Below are 19,080 nucleotides of genomic sequence, written 5' to 3'. Positions count from 1 at the left end.
AACCAAAATCCCATTCAACCCAAACCTTGCTGCAAATGGCCAGCACAAGGAATGCATTCCATGTGCTTCCATCCTAACTAGATAGAACATACAGCACTTCCTGAAGCTTACAGTGGAAACTTAAAGAAGTGGAGGGCACTCAGAGCAAGGCAGGAAGAAAGTAGGAACACAGATAATTCCAAATGGATTTTGTTCTTTACAGATCTCCTCTAATTACTACAACAGGGGGATACTGTCTCAATAGGGAACTAGCATGAACAAAGGCTAACAAGATCTGCAGTGTGATTAACTCTGCCCTTCCTACAGGAGAGCTCTCACTTGACTTTTTTGGAAAGAGGGAGGGACTCATCCTCTGGGGCAGATGAAAATGGCAGACTGGCCTCCCTTGGTTGGGAGGACGCTGAGTAAGGCACTGGTGATCTTCCCCCTGAGGAAGTGGTGTGCACCTTTACCCTCAACAAAATTCTCTGCTGTACCTGGGAAGGCCCAACCGCTGGGTTTCTTGACATTGAGTAGCCTTCTCAGCTGATCCCAGGGAATGTGAAGGTTGGCCAGAACTTTTCCATGGATAATCTGGCCCCATCCTGTTTGAAGACTTAAACCAAAATAATGGCTGAATTAGACCTGAAGTCTAATTGCATCCAGTCACCCATTCTTAACAAATGTCAGAGTTAAGAACAAGCCCTACTTACGAATGAGCAAACCTGAAAGTCCCACCTCCTCCTCGAGCAGAAAGTGGGCACCCATGGATGGCAGGCAGCAGGTGGTGTGCAGGCCTCCGTGGGCGGTGGTCAGCAAGTGTTGGGTGGCGAGGCGAGGAAGGAAGAGAAGATGAGTGGGGGAAAGGGAAGGAGAAGGGAAAAAGCAGCAAGCAACCACGTCAGAATTAGTTACATGGAGTTAGTGACAATCAGGGCACATTTGAAGGATAAAGGAGTCCCATCCCCATCGTCACCCAGTTAATGTTTGGCTTAATGGTAGCTCAAGAAGTGTTAACTTTTAACGATCTTTTTACTATTTTTTCTAACTTGCTATCTTTCTATCTAGACTCTGTTAAAAGCTGTATTGTATACCTACACACATATATACAGATTTTCTCTCTCTCTCCAGTACCGTAGTTACTTTATTATTACTGTATTATTATCATTATTAAAATGCTGTATTGTGTTTAAGATGCTTTAGTGTATACAGAAGTATCTCTTACATGCTTTTTATATATATGTGATGATTTACATACAAATTTGACTGTCAGAATTCATTCTTAACCCAGGATTTAAGAGTCAGTATTCATTCTTAACCCAGGATCCAGGTGCATACCAGTGCCTGTTGCCCCAGAGGAATGATAGGAAGGGAAAGCAAATGTTATTGGAAGGGTGAGGCACTCCTGCAGAGAGCTATTGATGCTTAGCAAGCTCACTACCCACGCAGCTTTCTACATGCTTGAATTAATGCATTATTATCATTTTTGTGTCCAGGAGACCCCGTGGCTCAGATTATTGAGGATTCGATTGATGGGACCAAACTGAACCATCTTATCATAACCCCTTCTGGCTGTGGGGAGCAGAACATGATCACTATGACACCCTCAGTTATCGCCACCATCTATCTTGACGCCACAGGGCAGTGGGAGAAGATTGGAGTGGATCGCAGATCTGTTGCAGTCAACCAGATCATGCAAGGTAAAGCAAGGAAGATTTCCTGGATTTGTTCTACTTCCAGCTGATGAAAAAGTTTGTCAGTAGAGTTTAGATTCATTTAGCCATAGTCTGGCTTAGGTTATGACCCTCCCAGGTCAAGGATATTAGAACATTCCAGACTGGTTGCAGCAGCTCATTTTCTTGCAGGGAGGGCATTTGCCTAGTGGAGATGATCTGAGAAATCCCAAACCCTGCTTAAGTTAATTATCAGAATATTCTTCTACCATGAAGAAAATTTTCCTCTTTTTTTCAAAAATTTAGGGATCCCAAGATTGAAACCTCAAAGTGTAGGAATAAAGGCTCAAAACAGTGGTAGATGCTTCTTTCTGATGCTGCATCCCAGTCCCCTTTTTGTTGAGCTCTTTGATGGGCAGAGCATCAGAACTGCCTTCAGTACCTCAACTGGTGCAGCCTGAGCTGTCAGGCAGAATGGAATTGCCATGCTGAGAGAACCAGAAAGGAAATATGAAAATAATACAAAACTAAGTAAATGTGCAAAGGAAGAGCCACAGAGATGAGACAGTGTGGTAAAAGGAGGTAAAAGGTAAAAATACAAGTTGTCTTTGTATGTAGGATGAGTCCTTCAGAATCTACTTGCCTGCATGCATGCATGTTGTTAAACAGCTCTTTTTCTCTTCCTTCCTTTTCAGGTTACACCCAGCAGTTGGTATACAAGAAAGCAGACCACTCTTATGCTGCATTTACGGGCCGCAAGGCTAGCACCTGGTAAGGACAGCGGTGCTGTCATATCATCTTTGAATCACTGGTGGATTTTCCAGCATCTTTTCTCTACTAGCCTATTTATTATCTTTCAGATACTGTTTTCCATCTCCCACTTGTCTAGCTAACTCTTCTCTCTTGTCATTCACTTCTACTCTTGTTGCTTCTTTGGTATGCTCATCTCTTTTGCCAACCATGCCCCTTCTGCCTTGCTGATCCCTCTCATTAGAGCTCATGATCTTCTGGCACTCTCCTGGCTCTTCCATGACCATGTTTCAATGCTAGGAAAAAACATTTCTCTTCATATTGGCTTACTCAAGCTGGACCTTTTCTGTTTCCTTGCATGTGGTGCTTTCAGTTGTAAGCAGGAGGGGAAGCTTTGGATTTGTTTTGTTTTGTTTTATGCACAGTGTTTTATTACTTTGAATGATGATGATAAACAATTGTCTCACAAGGTCAGATGGACAATTGACGATGCTTGGACTGATCAACTGAATTTTTTTGCAGGCTAACAGCATATATTGTGAAGGTCTTTTCCATGGCTTCCAGAATTGTAAATACTGTTAATCGTGATATCATTTGTGGAGGTGTGAAGTGGTTGGTTCTGGAAAGGCAAAAACCAGATGGGATTTTCCATGAAGAGGCCCCTGTGATCCATGGAGAGATGGTGGTATGCATTCTTTCTGTAATCAGTGGTGGTTAAATTGAATTAAATCCAGGAATTTTCCAGAATGAATAGCTGCACTGTATTCTGTTGTAGCCAGGTGGTCATGGCCCAGTCTGTAAGGATAGTTGCCAGCCAGATGTTTCAAAGGGACTCACAAATGGAATACACTACTGTTGCTGCTATGTGATGTACTGACTGGGTTCACTGGCCATGGTGGCTTAGCCTGTTGTCTGAACCCAGCACCCTACATGTTGTCTCATGTAGAAAAACCCTCAGATTTAAAAAGAAACGTTAACAGCACCTTTATTATTTCAGGAGCTGTTTTACTGTTTCATTTTGGGTTTTTTGGTAGACACATTACTGCCCAATCTCAACTAAACTAAGCTTCAAGATCTCTAAATTGGTTTATTTTTAAATGAAACTGAAAATTACTTTCTGACAAGGAAGTCTCCAAAAAGTGGGTGTGTTAACCATTGCTATGACTCCAGTAATTGGCTAAAACATTGAAAGAGAGGAGCTGGCTAGTTTCTCACAAAACAAATGGGCAGAACACTGGCACACATTTGCCTCATATTCTGTTTTTTGTAAGGCTAAAGACCTTCTTGTTCTGCTTTAATGAAAGCTGGAAATCATGGCTCAACTTAGGGGGGGGGCACCTGCCTCCCTTGCTTTTTTCTGCAGATGCACATACGTCACAAAGGAGCTTCACAAAGGAGCTTTCCTTTGAATGACATGTCCCTGCCCTTCCTGTCACCAGGTCTGGTCCCAAGTGGCTAGACAATGAATTTGTTTTACCTGGAGGAGTCGGCAAGCTATGGAGCTGTCCAGCCAGCTTCCTTCACTGAAGACCAAGCTTGGTATTCTTGTGACATAGACAGCTAGGTCGCCCCTAAAGAAGGGTTCTGTCATGTACTTGTTCTGCCTCATTTACTGAGTTTTAGAGGGGGATCCAGACAATCCATTCCATTTATAGCATGCCCATTTCTTCCCATAGCTGCTTCTATTTCTTACCACAGAAAATCCATGAAGGAGATAGCTGTACAGTGCTTTTTGGAGGATAGTGCCAGGAGCCTCTTTCCTGGAAGTACCTCTAGTTTTTGTTTGTTGGAAACCTGACTGTAAGTCCACAGGATGTGCTGCTCCACCCCAAAATCCCTTATTTTAAAAAATGTTGTTTAACTCTTTGAAGCCCTTGTTTGTTTGTTTTTACTTTTTAATTTTCTGCTAAGCTCAGGCTTCCTTTTTTCAAACTGCTGTCCCTCTTGCAGCACCTTCCTTGTGACTGTTTGGGAGGCTTTAGCATTATATAATAATACATTAAGTACCTATTAGTCTCTCTCTTCTGCTTCCTTCTAGGGAGGCTATAAAGGTGCTGAGCCAGAGGTCTCATTAACAGCATTCGTCCTGGTTGCATTGCTGGAATCCAAAGAGATCTGCAAAGATCAAGTCAATGTAAGTACCCCTGATGAGATAATGTGACCTCTTAAAATACTATAACCGTCCTAACTCTTTTTTGCATAGTTCAGTTTTTGATCCTCACTGCCCAACCTCAGTTTTGAGGTAGCCACTTATACAAGACCAAAAAAAAGCAAATTAATCACCCCAAAAAGGACACAAGAAGGTCAGACCTAGCTTCTAACACATGTTTCAATTGCATATATTGCCATTCAGCCTTAGACAAGAAATCATTTTTAGCCCACTGGTAGTGAAGGCCAAGAAGTTGTCATTGGGACTGGCAAGCTGAAGCCAAGTAAAAATCAGCCTGGCTATCCAAGGGCCAGCCTAGATATGCACAAAAGTTGCTATCATGCTTAGTAGATACAAATGCCAATTTAGAAATAATGAGTGTAGTTGAAATGGAAATATAGACAATAGAGATCTCACCATAATGATGAAAACTGTGGCCGCACAGCATGTGTCCCCGCTCACCCTCCAGAAATTCTCATTACTGCTTTAAGGGTCCTGCTTGCTCTCTCTTCTCAGACTTCTGTATCTTTCAGCTAGAATTACCAGATAGCCCTTCTCATATAGAACATCTGCAAAAAGAGGACAGTCAAATAGAGGATAGGCCTCTGTCAAGAAGGACACAGAGGGATTATTCCATTTAGCATTAAAAAACCTTTTAGGACCTAACAGCAGCCCAACCAGAGCTGAAATGGATGAGTGAATTTGGTGTGTGTGTGGTGGGGGACAAACATGGCCAAAATATTTGGACAGAGGCTTATGGCAAGGGCAGTGTGGGGCCTGTTTTCTCTTTCGTTTTGGTGATGGAGCCCATCATAGTTCACATTCTTCCAGGATGTAGTGTCATTCTAATGGCTACACAAAGTCTTGGGCAACACTGGGCAAGGAAAATTGGCAGTCACAATCTGGCAGCTATGGAGAAATGTGCAGTGTGTCCAGGAGTAAGTTGACCCCACCCACCCCTAGAAAGTCTCTTTCATTTCATTTTCAACATATGAGGTTGCAAGACAAGAGGGGGGTATTTTGGCCTGCAGTTACTTTAAAGCCTTAAACAAGCTAAGGGCCACAATTCCTGAAGGACTGTTTCCTCCTACATGGATGTGCCCGTTGGTTATGAGCATCTGGTGTGACCCTTTTGCACATCCCTCTGCTATTTAAAATGTGGCTTGCTGGAACACGTGAGTGGGCTTCTACTTGCTTTTAGCCCAACAGCAGTGCTTTGTATACTGTGTTTACCTGCTGCACCAGGTTACCGGATTCTATGAGATGTTCTCTTGAGTTCAAGGAAGCACCCTGCTCAGACCTTGCTGCTCCAACTGGCAAGCTTGGAATGGAGGGATCAGGCTTAGTATGCATGGGGACATGGAGGATGGGGCCCACATGCTGACACCTTGCCTAACCCTCTCACCACATCAAAAAAGGAATAGCTGCAAATTGATCTTCAAACACTCTTAACAGATACTTTGGCTTTCCCCCTCCCTTTTAAATCCAGAGCCTACCCGGTGCCATCAACAAAGCAACTGCCTTCTTATCCAGGAAGTATGACACACTGCAAAGACCATACACCACGGCTCTCACGGCCTATGCTTTGGTCCTAGCAGGGCAGCTGAAGGATGACAGAGTACTTATGGCAGCATCAACAGGTACATTTGTGCATTGCATCACATATGGTTGGGTTTGAAGGCTGGCAGTTTGAAGGAGCAGAATGAAGTGAGACTAGCCTAGAGAAAGAACATTGATGCCCTTTCCTCTCACTGCTTCCAGTGCTGTTGAGGAGGTGGATGCATAAATCTCAAATTGCCAAGGAGAAAAAAGCATTGGGCATTTCAAATTATGAGGTGGAGGACACAGTGGCAAGTGCAGATCTCAGGCAAAGCAAGAGCCTGGGCTGCACTCTGACCATGCCACAGCCCTTGAAGGACCCCGCTCTCCTTGGCTGCTCTGCTCGCTCTCTGTGCACTGGTGATAACACAAGCCAGCCTATGCTGGGCTGTCCTAGTTCAAAGCAGCCACACCAGCTGAGCTGGAAGCAGAACACAACAGAGCTTTGGAGCCCACCAGCTGCCTGTGCAAATTTGGGAGGCTCATCGGCAGGGCCAAGGACTCTGTCTGAAGTGCGTCTCAGCTTCACACAAGCTTCGCCCTCCCAGCCACCTGCTGCTCAGAAGAAAGGGAAGGTGTGGTGGGGCCTGGAAGTGGCCAGAGAGGAAAATTGCCCTGGCCTTCTGTCTCCTGCCTTCCACATTAGGTGGCCTCTGGCTGGAATTGGGTGCCACGGTCAGCACGCTTCCCCCTGATTCTGTGCTTCATTTATCCTCCCGCAGAGCTGTTGGACATGTGCTCATGAGTGTTCCCCAGCACCCCAGCAGCTTCTCAGTCCTCAGTTCTGGTCACGGAGTGGGAGGGACAGAGGGGAAACTGGCAGGAATCCGGCAGCTGCGTGTGATAATGAGCCCATCTGCCTCAAGAACGGTTCAGGCAGGATCTGTTCTCTGCTGACCTTTAGGTCGGAACCGCTGGGAAGAATACAACGCTCGCACCTACAACCTGGAAGGCACCTCCTATGCCTTGCTGGCCTTGCTGAAATTAAGGTTGTTTGATACTGCTGGTCCCGTTGTCAGATGGCTGGTACAGCAGAAGTATTATGGGGGGACATACGGACAGACTCAGGTGAGGATTTGTCTCCCTGGCCTTTGACTCCCACCTTGGGGCACTGGCTGCTGAAATGCAGTGCAGGCTGGGGTGCTCTAAAGCAAATGGCAGCCTGCACCCTTGCCTTATCTGGCTCGAGGGGGAGATGTGTGGCTGTGCCGCTTCAGTCTGCAGGCGAGGACTCCCACGGTGGAAAGTTCCTGCACATAAAGATGCCTGCAGATGCACGGCTAGCCTTCAGGGAAAGGTGTTCCAACAGGGCCTTTTGCCCTGTGTGCTAACATTGGTTAGTCTCAGAGGGTACAGCCAGGCCCTGGTTAGCCCCCAGCAGAACCACACCTAACTAGGGCCATCCCTCAGTAGCACAGCACCACTGAAATGTTAACTTCCCCGTTGCAAGGCGCCTTTGAGAGAGTCTTTGCAGCAGAGAAGGGATGGGAGGGGTCTTTCCTCCCCTGCTCCTATAGAGGAGTGTTTTCACCCACGGAGCTAATGGTGCCTTTGCTCAGTGGCAAAGTTTCAACCTGAGGCAAGGGCTCCCATACCTGCAGGTTGCCTCTTGTTTTAAAGAAACTGTGGGAGGACTTCTTTCCAGACCTCCCAGATCATGCTGGGACTGGTCCCCAAGACAGAAAGGTGTGGGTGCTTAAGGAAGCAGGTACACGCTTGTTGCATTGAGCGCAGGTGCAGGCTGATGCTTTCCTGAAGCGTGCCTGCTGGCTGGAATCTGAAGCTGCTCTGAGCCTGCTCCAGTTCTCTGGTAATCTCTGTCACCAGATACCCTGCCCTTTCGAGTGGAGAAGTTCCCCTCTGGGCATCTACTTCCAAGTGTGCTAACTTACTGCATCTCCCTTCCCTGCCTCCCAGGCAACCATCATGGTGTTCCAAGCTCTTGCAGAATATGAAATGAACGTCCCCACTCATAAAGACCTGAACTTGGATGTTTCTATTAAATTGCCAGAACGTGCAGAGCCAGTTCGTTTCAGGATTGACTACGAGCGTGCCCTTCTGTCTCGAACAACAGAGGTACAGCACTTCTCTGAACAAGTTTGCTTACTATTTACCACTCTGAAAATAGTTTCTTATTACTTTGTGTCCAGATTTCTAATCAGCTTTATGGCAAAGATCAAGTGTGGGTGATGCTACAGACTGAGGAGGCACTCTGGCACTGGTGCTATTTCTGATGCACTTGGTTTGCAGTTTGGCTCAGGGCCAGATTAGATGTGTGTGAATTTAAATATGGCTCTGCTGCAGTCACATACTGTGTGTGACTGTGTGTGTGTGGTAGTCTGATTTTAATAGCAAAGGGGTGAAGAGTACAAAAGTTATCCTTCTGTCCATTACTTATAACACACCCTTTTCTCCAGCTGGAAAAACTTAGCTGAGGTGGGGAAAGTACTTTGGGAGCAGCCTGTGGGAGAGGTAAGGTGTGGGTGGAAGTTCTGCACTGCACACTTGCATGCACCTTCTGCTATTTGGAAGTCTTTATGTGGACTCTGTACAGGTGGTCTGCTACCCCAGAGATTGGAGGAGTTATGCATGTATAGCTGGTATGCGTACAAATCAGAGGTGAAGGCACAGAGATCACAGGGGTACCTTCTGGTGTATTCTGATGCATCTATATTTACGTGTGGACTGGTAAAAAGAGCTTGTGATAGTCACAGACAAAAATTTAGCCTTTCCTGAAGCAAGGAAAGGACAGTTTACCACATCGGGCTGCTTCATGTGACTGAATTTGGGGAGATGAAGATACAGGAAGCCATTCTATAGGCATGCCCTTGGAGCATACCTGCACAGAGAAGATTGTACTGCCTTTTACAATATGGTGACTTGAGTGTACTTTCACAGCAGGTTCAGGTGTAAAATTATACATATCTAAACAAAACATAAAATGTAATGGCAGGTTTAAAATGCAAAGTCCAAACATATCTTTAGATCCCTGGGGAAGACTCTAGTGGTCTGTATCTTCAGATGTGGAAGAAAGGAGTATTTTCTGCTTGATGTTGTCTTGTTGCTTCCATGGTAATCTACTTCCATTTTACCATACACATGGTACAACATGTATTTAGTTTTTTTTACTGTATAGGTTTCATAAAAGCATAGAATAGTAGAGTTGGAAAGGGCCAAGAGGGCCATCAGGTCCAACTCCCTGCTCAGTGCAGGACTCCACATAAAGGGTCCCTTACAGATGGCTGTCTAATTGCATCTTGGATGCATCCAGTGTGGGAGAGACCATGACCTCTCTAGGTAATCGGTTCCAGTGTTGTACTGCTCTAACAGTCAAGGTTCTTCCCAGTGTTGAGGCAGAACCTGGCTTCTTGTGACTTGAGCCTGTTAGTCCATGTCCTGCACTCCGGGATGATCAAAAAGAGATCCCATCCTTCCTTTTTATGATCACCTTTCAAGTACATGAAAAGTGCAATCTTATCTCCCCTCAGTCTTCTCAAGGCTAAACATGTGCAGCTCTTTCAATTTCTCCTCATAGGGCTTTGTTTCCAGCTAGCAGATCATCCTTGCTGCCCTCCTCTGAAACCTTTCCAGCTTGTCTGCATCTTTCTTAAACTGTGGTGCTCAGAACTAGATACAGAACTCCAGATGAGGCCTAATCAGTGCTGAGTAAAGGGGAACTAGTACTTCATATGAATTGGAAGTGACACTTGTGCAACCTAAAATAACATTTGTAGCCACATCACAATGTTGACTCATATCCAGCTTTTGATATACAACAATTCCATGATCCTTCTTACTTGCCATATTGTTGAACCAAGTATCTCCTACCTTATAATGATGAATTTGGTTTCTTTTTCCTAGGTGTAGAATTTGGCATTGGTCCATATTAAATTTCATTCTGCTGTTTTCAGCCCAGCATTCCAATCTATAAAGTTCATATTGAATCTTGTTTCTGTCTTCCAAGGTATTCACTATCCCATCCAATTTTGTGTCATCTGTAGATCTGATAAATGTTCCTTACACTTCCTCATCCAAGTTATTAATAAAAATGTTGAAAGTCACTGGTCCAAGAACTGTGTTCTGTGGTATACCACTTTTTACCACACCCTAGATTTAGAGGTACAATTGATGAGCATTCTTTGAGTCAGATGCTGTAGCCAACTGTGGATCCACTTGATAGTTGTTCCATCTAGCCCACTTTTAGCTAGTTTGCTAACCAAGACATCATGGGGCGTGTTGTCAAAAGCTTTGTTGAAGTTAAAATATACTATGTCTACAGCATTCCCATGGTCCACCAGGGAGACTAACCAATCATAAAAGGAGATCAGATTAGTTTGGCAGGATTTGTTCTTGACAAATCCGTTTTGGCTTCTAGTAATCAAAGATAATAGTGGTTCTGAGAGTTCTTCTGCGAGCTCCTTTATTATTCCAAATGGAGTTCATGGGCCCTGGAGATTTGAACTCATTCAGCCTAATTAGATGCTTGACCATTTGCCTATTAATTTCAAGCTGACATCACACCTCTTCAGCTTGTACTTCCCCTTTGTCACAAAGGTCTTTTGGGAGAAGACTGAGCCATGGTAGGAACTGAACAGTTCTGCCTTTTCTTTGTCATCTTTTAGCATTTTTCCATCCCCATTGAGTAGTTGAACCCCCATTTCTTTCCTCTGTCTTTTACTATGGACATATCTGAAGAAGGTTTTTTGTTGCTTTTAGCATCCCTCGCTAGCCTCAGTACATTCCTAGCATTAACCTTTTGGATGCCACCCCTACAATTTTGTGCTACTTGCCTGTATTCTTCCTTTGTAGCCTGGTCTTCCTTCTACCTCCTATACATATTTTTTTCAGATCATCTCTAAGCTTTTTATGAAACCACATGGCTTTCTTCTGATATCTTCAGTCCTTGTTCCTTGTTGGAATTGTTTGAGCAGGATTTCCTTTTTTAAACATTTCCACCCATTAGAGTCACTTGCCATAGGACTTTGCTTATCATTGTTCTGAATTTATTAAAATTGGCTTTCTTTGAGTCCATGGTACATGTTTGGCTATACTTGGCTTTTGCTTCCTTTAGAATCAGGAATTCAAGTATGGCATGGTTACCTTCCCTCAGAGTTCATGTAGCTGCCACTCTGTCCACTAGGACCACTGTTGGTCTGTATCAAGTCAAGGATAGCCGTTCTTGTTCCTTCTTCCACTTTCTGTTGGAGAAAGTTATGAACAAAAGTTAGGAATCTCTTGGAGGGGCCATGTTTAGCAGAATTTGTCTCCCAGTGGATATCAGGGAAATTGAAGTCTCCCATAACTACAACATCGTGTCTTCTTGAGTAATTTTGAAAAGCAATTTGCTTTTCAGAAGTGTCATCCTCCTCTTCTCCTTGACTCGGTGGTTGGTAGTAGACTCCAAGTACCTTGCTTCTTTTATTCCTTGTTCCATTTATATTAATCCAGGTGCTCTCAATGGGACTAATAAGTTCATCCTCCTTTCTTTCTATGCAGAGATGCGTATCTTTAAAATAGAGTGTGACTCTGCCTCCCATTCTGTTCCTTCTGTTCTTCTTGAACAGGTTATATCCTTCAATGGTTGAATTCCAGTCATGGAAGTCATCTCACCAAGTTTCAGTTCTACCTACCAAGTCATATTCACCTCCCTGTATGAACAGTTCAAGTTCATGCTGTTTGTTTTCCATACTCTGAGCATTCGTATATAGACATCGAAGACCATGTGCTTTCTATTCTAGCTTCCTACAATTTTAGTAATGGATGCATCTTTGAGTAGTAATAATAATGAATACAATATAACAAATCAATATAATCCAAGTTCATGCCAACTTTCATTGCTTTTCAGACCAAGCTCAATGATGGTTTCACTGTGCAAGCCTCAGGCCAAGGAAAAGCCACAATGACTGTTGTGACAGAGTACCATGAAAAACTCCGGGAGGATGCATCTCGGTGCAAGAAATTCAATCTTGATGTTACTGTTAAAATTCTCAACCTGTGTAAGTCTATGTGGTAGGCTTACTTTTGCTAAGAACTACAGGCTCTGGAATGAAAGGGATAGATTTTGCTTTCTAGTTTTACTGCTGCACAAATTCTGAAAATTAGCAGCAATCCCTTTTAAACTTTTATTTGAAGTTCATGTCAGTATGTCCTAGCCAGTCTGGCCAATGATCTTTGTAGACCAGGTTTGCGGACACCTGTGTAGGACAAGATGCATGCACTAGTATTCCTGATATTTTCACTTCAAATTTCTCCTTCAGGACTTTGGAACAAATCTTTTCATGTGTGCTTCTCGTTTATATGTTCTTCCCTGCAGAATTATGGGCTAAGATTTTTTTTAAAGACCATTTGTACCTGTGCTTGCATCCTACCACATTTGATGTGGTTTACTAACAGAAATGGCAAAGTATCTTGCAACCCAGTTATGAAAAGGCCTTGTTTATCTTCTGTTTAACAAAATTATCACTAGCTTGGTGGATCGCAGTATGCTTATAATGATGCAAATTTAAAAACTAGGCTGAGAAGGGGAGGGGGGAAGAAAATGAAAAAAGTTCAAAATTGAAGAAGTGAGTTGGGCTGACATCCTGAAAAGACAGTGTACATTTTAATGCCAGAATCATCCTTCACATCACTGGAAGGGAACCTCTAGCCCAAGGCCTTTTCTGGCCCATGGAGATTTCCAGCTGTCATTCAGTCTGAAAAGGGCTGAGTAAGTTGGTCAGCTGGCAATCAACTCCCCTCCAGTCACCTGTCCCTGCTGAAAATTCTTTCATCTTTTCATGCAACAGGACAAGAAATATGATACAGACAGCAACAATTCTTGGATGTCCATATGAGGCACTGCCAGACTGGACAGATGGCAATTTTGCATGAAAGTTGTACAAAGAAACTTAATGTTTTTTCATTTGTCTTACAATTTCTAGCAGAAAAGGAGGCAAAGGGATCCAAGGGAGCAGTCTCAATCAGAATCTGTACCAGGTGAGGAGGGGAGAAGCAGAAAATGTTGCTCTGAAAGAAATGGCTTATCATGTTCCAAAGGTTTCTCTGTTTTCAGTAGTTTGAGATAGTCTGATTCTGAGTTTCTGAGCGGGTGAGTATACCCTGTTCACAGAGCTGGGAAAGGAAAGCATCAGAAGACAAATTGCAACATTGAAGTCAAGCAGTTTCTCCTGATGTGTTTCTCCTGATGGGTCTAAACAATCACCTGTTCTCAGTGGGTGGGCCTGCACAGCACAACCAGCCAGGCTGCCCTCAGGCCCATGATTAACCTGACAGAAGATGGGGCCATGGTGGCTCTGGAGCCATCTCCCCTGCTTTCTCCCACCTCAGTCCTCCTGCTGGTATCCTAGGAGACACTGCAGGAATTACACTGAGGTTTTGCCCCACTGCCCTTTGAGACCAGTGCTGTGGGGGCAGAAATGGAGGCGTGCCCATCCCTTCACCCTGTTCACAGGAGGGCAGTGGTGATGGGTGCCACCTGCCACTGAGCTGAAAGACTGGGCCATGGGGGCAACCGAATAGAAGACTTTCCCTGCTTCTGCTGACCCAAAACAGCTGGTGGGGACAACAGAGAGCATGCAGAGAGGGCTGCTTGCGAACAATTGCCTGCCATTATTCAAGTGGTTGCCACACCATGCAGGGATGAGGTGAGCCACATTATATTGGATCTCCTCCAAGGAGGCTGAGCAGAATATGCCCTGCACCACCATGGGGTGTGTGTGGGGGGCGGGGGGGGATGAACCATGTGCTGATCAATAGCTCATTTGTCACCCTGTGCTGCGCTGTCCCCCAAGGCCTCTAGAGGAGGCCAAACAGAAAGCGGCTGTGCCCCGCCTGCTGCTCCAGGAGCGGGGCTTGTTCTGCTTGGCTTCTGCTGGAAGAGGCCAAGCAAAGCCTGATTCAGATCCTGGCAGAGAGGAGCAGGGAGGACTGAGAGGGGAGAAGTGGCTTCAGAACCACAATGTGCCCAATTACCTGCTTGGCACATCTTGAACCTTGGAGTGAGCAAGCCACTCTGCACACCATGTCCTGCAGCATGGCTTGTAGTGTTGTGTTTCGTATGCAGGATTTTTTCTCTTTTGACTGGAGGGTTCTAGCCTCCAGTGTGCTGGTGGAGGGTAAAAATGAGAGACCGACACAAGATTCTAAGTCACAGCAGGTTCTTCATCCGTGGATTGATCCCACATCTAAAATTTGCATATAAGAGCAAACCAAGCACTCATGCCTCTACCTGCTTTCCAAGTCAGATCCATGCTCCACCACAGTGCATCAGGCCAACTGTCTACTCTTCTATTTTGAGGGCCTTCTTCATCTTACCCCAACTAAGTCTCCACAAAGCAATTCACAAATTTTATACTTTCACAAAAGCACTCTGAGGCATAGGACTGATACCTTGGTGACGTTATAGGCACCCCTTACTTTTCTCATTTTTAGGTGGAACACTTTGAAAATATGCAAAACTAAGTTGGCAGAACTTAAGCCATGACCATTTCTGAGCTATGCAATCTGTTTGTGGGTCATTTTCCCTCTCCCCCTGATTGTAGGTATCTTGATGATAAAGTTGATGCCACCATGACCATCATTGATGTTTCCATGCTCACTGGCTTTGCACCTGATACTGGCGACCTTAAGAGGGTAGGTGAACTTTGCTTGGTGCCAGAAATAACTGCTTAATTGCCCTTTGAGGAAATTGGACTTTAAAAAATCATCACAGCTAATGAAAAGTTCTTGGCTATACAGTTAGGTCTGCAGAAATATTGGACTATACATTCAGCAGTTGAATGTCTCCAATTCATGTCTCCAATTCACTAAGCTGTGTCACTAAGCTTGTGACACAGCTTAGTGACCTGAAGATAACAGTGGACAGCTGTTTCCAGCAACTTCCTTGTAGGCAAGCAGTGCACCCTGCCAAAACTGGAACCTCATAGTTCTTTATTTTATAATGTCATTGTTGTACGTGGAACCCTCCTTGTCTAACAATAATAGTGAGGTCTCTGCCCCCACAGAATGCACAGTGAGAGATGTGCAGCAGGAAAAACAGCAAGGAGAGGAAAAGGAAGATAAGGATAGGGGTGGATGGATTGGGGTAAAAGCAGTTAGATGCAGTCGGAACATAGTTATTCTTGGAAATAAGGACTGTGGGCTAAACTAAAGATCATGTGGAAGGATATTCTTCATGGTCTCTGCGCATCACATATATGGGCTCTGCACCTGCATGGTGACCTTATTCAGGACAATCTTCCTAGCTGAGTTCAACTTTTCTGGTGGGAGTCTAAGGAGAGATTTGATGCAAGAGGGAGAGGTAGCACTGCATGTTTAGCAAGCAAGGTCAGCCAAATGACAGGGAGATTTGACTTGGATGAAGCACAAACTGCCCAGTAGTTCCCCTGCACCCAAAACTGTTTGAAATAAACATGCACTGTTGCTGCCAAAATATCCTGGCTGGTCCTTGTTCATTATGAAATGCAAAAGGTGGAAACCACAATTCATCCGACTCCTGTCTTCAGTCTCCTGTAACTTAGCTTTGACCCCTGCCTCATGTTCCATAGCTGCCCAAATGAAAATGTAGCCATGCTAGTCCATGTGTCCAAGCAGGGAGCTATTAGCTTTGATGAGAACAGAATAAACATATGGTCAGATGTCATGAACAATTGATTTAGAGATGTGGTTACTAATGTACTAGATCCCTCCAAGAAAGTTTGAGATTCCTATTTTGATGGCCCTAAAATGTTTTCAACTGCTTATGAGTACCCTGAGATGAACAGAAATTCCCTGACAAATTTCTCTAATCTTATAAAAACTCTAAGTAGATTTTTTAAAATGTCAAAATAGAGGAATTATAGAGGCAGCTCTAGATCTGAAGGATGACTTATTGGGATCACCTACAAGTCCTGGTGACAACCATGTCTCTTGTTTTTTCACTCTTTAGCTATCTGAGGGAGTGGACAGATACATCTCCAAGTTTGAAATTGATAACGTCGTATCAGAAAGAGGGAATGTCATCATTTACCTGGACAAGGTAAAGACTTGTGGAGGAGTTCTGTGGAATGTTTGGCTTGGTTGAAGTAAAGGCAGCTAGGTCAGCATGGGGGTACGTCAGGGAAAAGTGGGATGAGTGTGTAAGTGTGAGACAAAAGTATCTCATCTTCAGCTGCCAGAAGACACATTCGAACTTCCTGAGCCATCTGTGCCCTGTATCAGGCTTATACACAAGGTTGCACTTCGCCTTGTGAGGTAGCTCAGGCTCAGGGGCAAGTCAGTTGCTTCATGCTGCCCAGCAAGCTCCTGTCTGAGATGGGCGCTGAGCCCAGGTTTCCTTGGTCAAGGCCAACGCCCTGAGTAGCCAGGCATGTCTTTTAAGAGAGGCTCAGAACTGAGACTCCGACCAGCTGCTGTTCCTGTCAGAGAGATGCAGTGGAAGGAGAAGGCACAGTTGGTAGAATTGCCTTCCCATAAAACCCTTAAACATGGGAGGGTCCCACTTAGGCCTAGCTTAGATGTACAACAACATGTCTTCTGTGTTCTGGATTAAGAATATCTAACACGGGATTGTAGGTTACCTGGTGCATGGAAACCACAGCGCCATCTCCCAATCTGGTGGGAAATCACGACGCTTTCCAAGCATTTGGTGGACCATAATGGTGCATGGCAGGAGTGCCATGTCCACTGCAGGGCCATTAAGCCCGACAGGCTGCCGCCAAGCCTTTCTGGGCATACCACCTTCATCTGTGGGGTATTTCCATGCGTACATCATTCTTGTTCTGCCTTGTTCTGCCACCCTTGGATACCTGCCAACCCTGACAGCCATTCTGAACTGCAGGCAGAGAGCTTGCCTCAAGATGGCTGGCTCAGTCTGTGAGGAAGAGCAGCTTCTAGCATGCGAATACTTATTTCCTGTTTTCTCTTCCCACACAGGTCTCTCACAGGGAGGATGAATGCCTGGAGTTTAAAGCTTACCAGTATTTCTCTGTTGGTCTCATTCAGCCAGCATCAGTCCGGGTGTACAGCTATTACAATCTAGGTAATGACAACTGTAGCTCTTCTGGTGGTCTCAGCACAGGAGGGGCCAGCCAAACAGCCTGAAGTTTTCGCTTTGCAAAACATCATTGGGTTTCCAGATGTTTTTTGTTTTGTAGGATGGGTCAGCCCAAGGCTTTTGCCAAGCTGAGCAGCTGCAGTGCTTAATTGGATAGGTGCATTCCCAACATTCCTCATAGCTTCATGGGCCAGAGGGGGTCAGCGCATAGTTTGGAGGCTCAATTTGCCCCCCACCCAACAATTTTATGTGGCCACTGGGAGGCTCTCTCAAAATAAATCAGGGCATGATGAGAATATTTCCCCAGCATGACATTTCCCCATTTCTGATGTTGCTTCTGGATTCTATATGGAATGGCCCGGCTATGCTGAAGCACAGCAACTTCTCTCCACTTGTGAGGCCCTTGATGCTGGATGGCACCATCTCTCTTGTGGAGTCCAGCTGCAGCTTTTTGTGCTGCAAAATGCACTTCCAGCCCCTAACCCCATTGCTCGGAAGGGAGAGCGGCCCTTTGACAAAATAGCCAACCTTCTGTGGGGATTGCTGGTGTTACTTTCTCTTCTCCCATGACGGCTTGAAGAAGCTTGTTCAGCCAGCCCACCAGTCCTCCTGAAGAGTTTGCACTGCAAAAAGTCAGGGTGCTGTGCCACTAGTAAACGGTATTCTCCCTGGGACAAGAGGTCAAGCACCCCTGCATTGTGCACTTCTGAAGGCTTTCCTCCTGAGGAATTAGATCAGCAAATTGCAGTGTGAAATGGTGCATCTCTTCTCATTCCCTCCAGATGAGCAGTGCGTCAAATTCTACCATCCAGAGAAAGGAAGTGGCCTCCTCAGTAAGATATGCCATGGTGATGTCTGCCGGTGTGCAGAAGGTAAGGTGTGGCAGGGAGACATGGCTTCTGCTTAACCAAAGGCAAGCGGTGGGTGTGGGGGGCGTGCATGGAAGGTGGACTGCTGTCGAATTTGAGGTCTCTGGCTTATGGGGCTTGATTCAGGATATATATTTGGTGGTCTTCTGCAACCTGTATCCCTCCAGATGACCTCATCAAGGAGGGATGAGATCAAGCTTGATCTTTCACCATTCTGGCTGGGCCTGTTGAGACTCATAGCCAAGAACATCTGGAAGGACCCAGGTTGGGAAAGGTTGTTCTTGCATTTATACAATGGCATTGGTTCTGTATTACCCAAAGGCAAGCTGTGGGTGTGTGGGGGGCCGCATGGAAGGTGGACTACTGTTGAATTTGAGATCTTTGGTTGACAGGGCTTAATCCAAAGTCTACATAATCTTGTTTTGCATTGCTTCTTTCATCTTGTATGCTACTATAGGAGTTTCACTCCTTAAAAGTGTTTTAAAAATAAATTTAAATTAAAAATATCCATTAGTACTCCAACCTCTCCCATGCTAAAGTCTCCACAAAGTTTTACAATCTCCTGAGATAGACATATTCACATGGAGAGAAAATTGCAATGTCAGGTCATTGATAGAACTGCTGCTGGCAGCCAGAAATACTTGGGAATTAGGAAATGGGGAGTGATATGGAGCATGGGAAGCAGAGGGGGCTCCAGCATGGCAAAACTTGACTATGACTGAATGCTCATGCTTAGAGGTCTCTGTGCCTGTACAGTGTGGATCATGCTCTCTACATACCATGGGGGGAACAGTCATGGGAATTAATAGTGGTTCAATCCACAGAGCCTACCCAGCATACCCTTCTGGGGGCTGAAAAGCCAGTACATTCTGCATACTCCTTGGGCTCCAGCACTGACTTAACAGGCCTGATTAGAAATACCCCCAAGAGACCATAAGACCCTCTAGGAAGATCTTGTGTGTCCTCATGTTCTCATCCTCTCCCTCTCTCTCTCTCTCTCTCTCTCTCTCTCTCTCTCTCTCTCTCTCT

General features: G+C 45.0%; 1 protein-coding gene across 1 annotated transcript in view; it reads left to right on the top strand.

Moving 5' to 3' along the window:
• C3 (complement C3) overlaps positions 1-19,080 on the top strand; it is a 64,620-nt gene that overhangs the window by 34,929 nt on the left and 10,611 nt on the right. Inside the window, exons 24-36 of the mRNA XM_044443638.1 lie at positions 1,476-1,679; positions 2,348-2,423; positions 2,925-3,087; positions 4,441-4,536; positions 6,041-6,191; positions 7,055-7,218; positions 8,068-8,226; positions 11,996-12,146; positions 13,071-13,125; positions 14,691-14,781; positions 16,076-16,165; positions 17,062-17,167; positions 17,965-18,054. Coding sequence (XP_044299573.1) covers positions 1,476-1,679; positions 2,348-2,423; positions 2,925-3,087; positions 4,441-4,536; positions 6,041-6,191; positions 7,055-7,218; positions 8,068-8,226; positions 11,996-12,146; positions 13,071-13,125; positions 14,691-14,781; positions 16,076-16,165; positions 17,062-17,167; positions 17,965-18,054 — 1,596 coding nt within the window. The remainder of the gene's footprint in view (positions 1-1,475; positions 1,680-2,347; positions 2,424-2,924; positions 3,088-4,440; positions 4,537-6,040; positions 6,192-7,054; positions 7,219-8,067; positions 8,227-11,995; positions 12,147-13,070; positions 13,126-14,690; positions 14,782-16,075; positions 16,166-17,061; positions 17,168-17,964; positions 18,055-19,080) is intronic.

Source organism: Varanus komodoensis, unplaced genomic scaffold (assembly GCF_004798865.1).
Source record: "Varanus komodoensis strain SLA01 unplaced genomic scaffold, ASM479886v1 scaffold42, whole genome shotgun sequence".
Lineage (NCBI taxonomy): Eukaryota > Metazoa > Chordata > Lepidosauria > Squamata > Varanidae > Varanus > Varanus komodoensis.
This window is presented reverse-complemented; position numbering and strand designations above follow the sequence as displayed.